The sequence below is a fragment of the Bison bison genome, unplaced genomic scaffold (genome assembly GCF_000754665.1).
Source record: "Bison bison bison isolate TAMUID 2011002044 unplaced genomic scaffold, Bison_UMD1.0 scf7180017854880, whole genome shotgun sequence".
In the NCBI taxonomy this organism is placed as follows: domain Eukaryota; kingdom Metazoa; phylum Chordata; class Mammalia; order Artiodactyla; family Bovidae; genus Bison; species Bison bison.
In genome coordinates, this window is record NW_011485453.1 from 88,501 (window position 1) to 89,318 (window position 818).

The following is an 818-nucleotide window of genomic DNA, read 5'->3' on the forward strand; positions in this document are numbered from 1 at the left end:
TCTCGGATGACCTGGGCCTCCACCTTCCCGTAGCGCGGGCTGCAGTGGCGGATGGTCTTGCGCTGCCACTTCTGGGTGCTGTCACTGTCCTTGCTCACTCCAAACCAGTCGGCCGTGCCCCTGCCGGGGAAGGAACTCAGCAAGGGTGCCCGGCGGTCCCCTCCCCCGGCCCGGGCCTCAGAGGAGCTCCCCCTCGGCATGCCTGCCGCAGGCCTCCAGACCCTCCAGGGGCCCAGGTGGGCTGTGGCTGATCAAGGGGAGAAGAGGGTTCTGGCCCTGGCCACCCCCGCACAGTCAGCCAACTCCAAACTGCCACCAGAGACGGCAGGCCTGGGTGAAACGGGTGTTTCACACAAGCCCTCTCGCCATCCTTGAGGCAGGGATTTCTGGAGAGACACGGAGGCTAGACAGAGGTCAGATTTCAGCCAGCCGGAGCGTGGCCATGAGCAGCAGCTGGGCCTGGCACATGGCAGAACCCAGGAAGCGGGTGCCGCAGCCCCGGGCAAGCTGCCCACGGCCCTCGGACATGCAAGCAGAAATGCTGCTGCGCCTGCCGTCAGGAGCCCTGGGGACACCAGCAACGCTGGCAGCTCCGGGGGCACACAAGCCATGCTCACGCTCGCGGACGCCAGCACACGCCTGCCCTGCCCACGGTACCTGAGCAGGGACCGAGAGAGACGGGCGCTGCGGGAGGGCCCTGCGGGCAGCGGGGGGCCCAAGGGAGGCAGAGTGTGGATGTGCCCGGAGCGCACCCGGCGGCTGTCCAGGGCCAGAGCGTTGGGTGGGGAGACAGAGAGGAGAGAGGAGGTGCTGGGGGC

At 68.5% G+C, this 818-nt stretch overlaps 1 protein-coding gene across 1 annotated transcript in view; it reads right to left on the bottom strand.

Moving 5' to 3' along the window:
- RHBDF1 (rhomboid 5 homolog 1 (Drosophila)) overlaps nucleotides 1-818 on the bottom strand; it is an 8,141-nt gene that overhangs the window by 6,082 nt on the left and 1,241 nt on the right. Inside the window, exons 3-4 of the mRNA XM_010857445.1 lie at nucleotides 653-697; nucleotides 12-192 (exon numbers count right to left, since the gene is read on the bottom strand). Of these exons, the coding sequence (XP_010855747.1) occupies nucleotides 12-192; nucleotides 653-697 (226 nt within the window). The remainder of the gene's footprint in view (nucleotides 1-11; nucleotides 193-652; nucleotides 698-818) is intronic.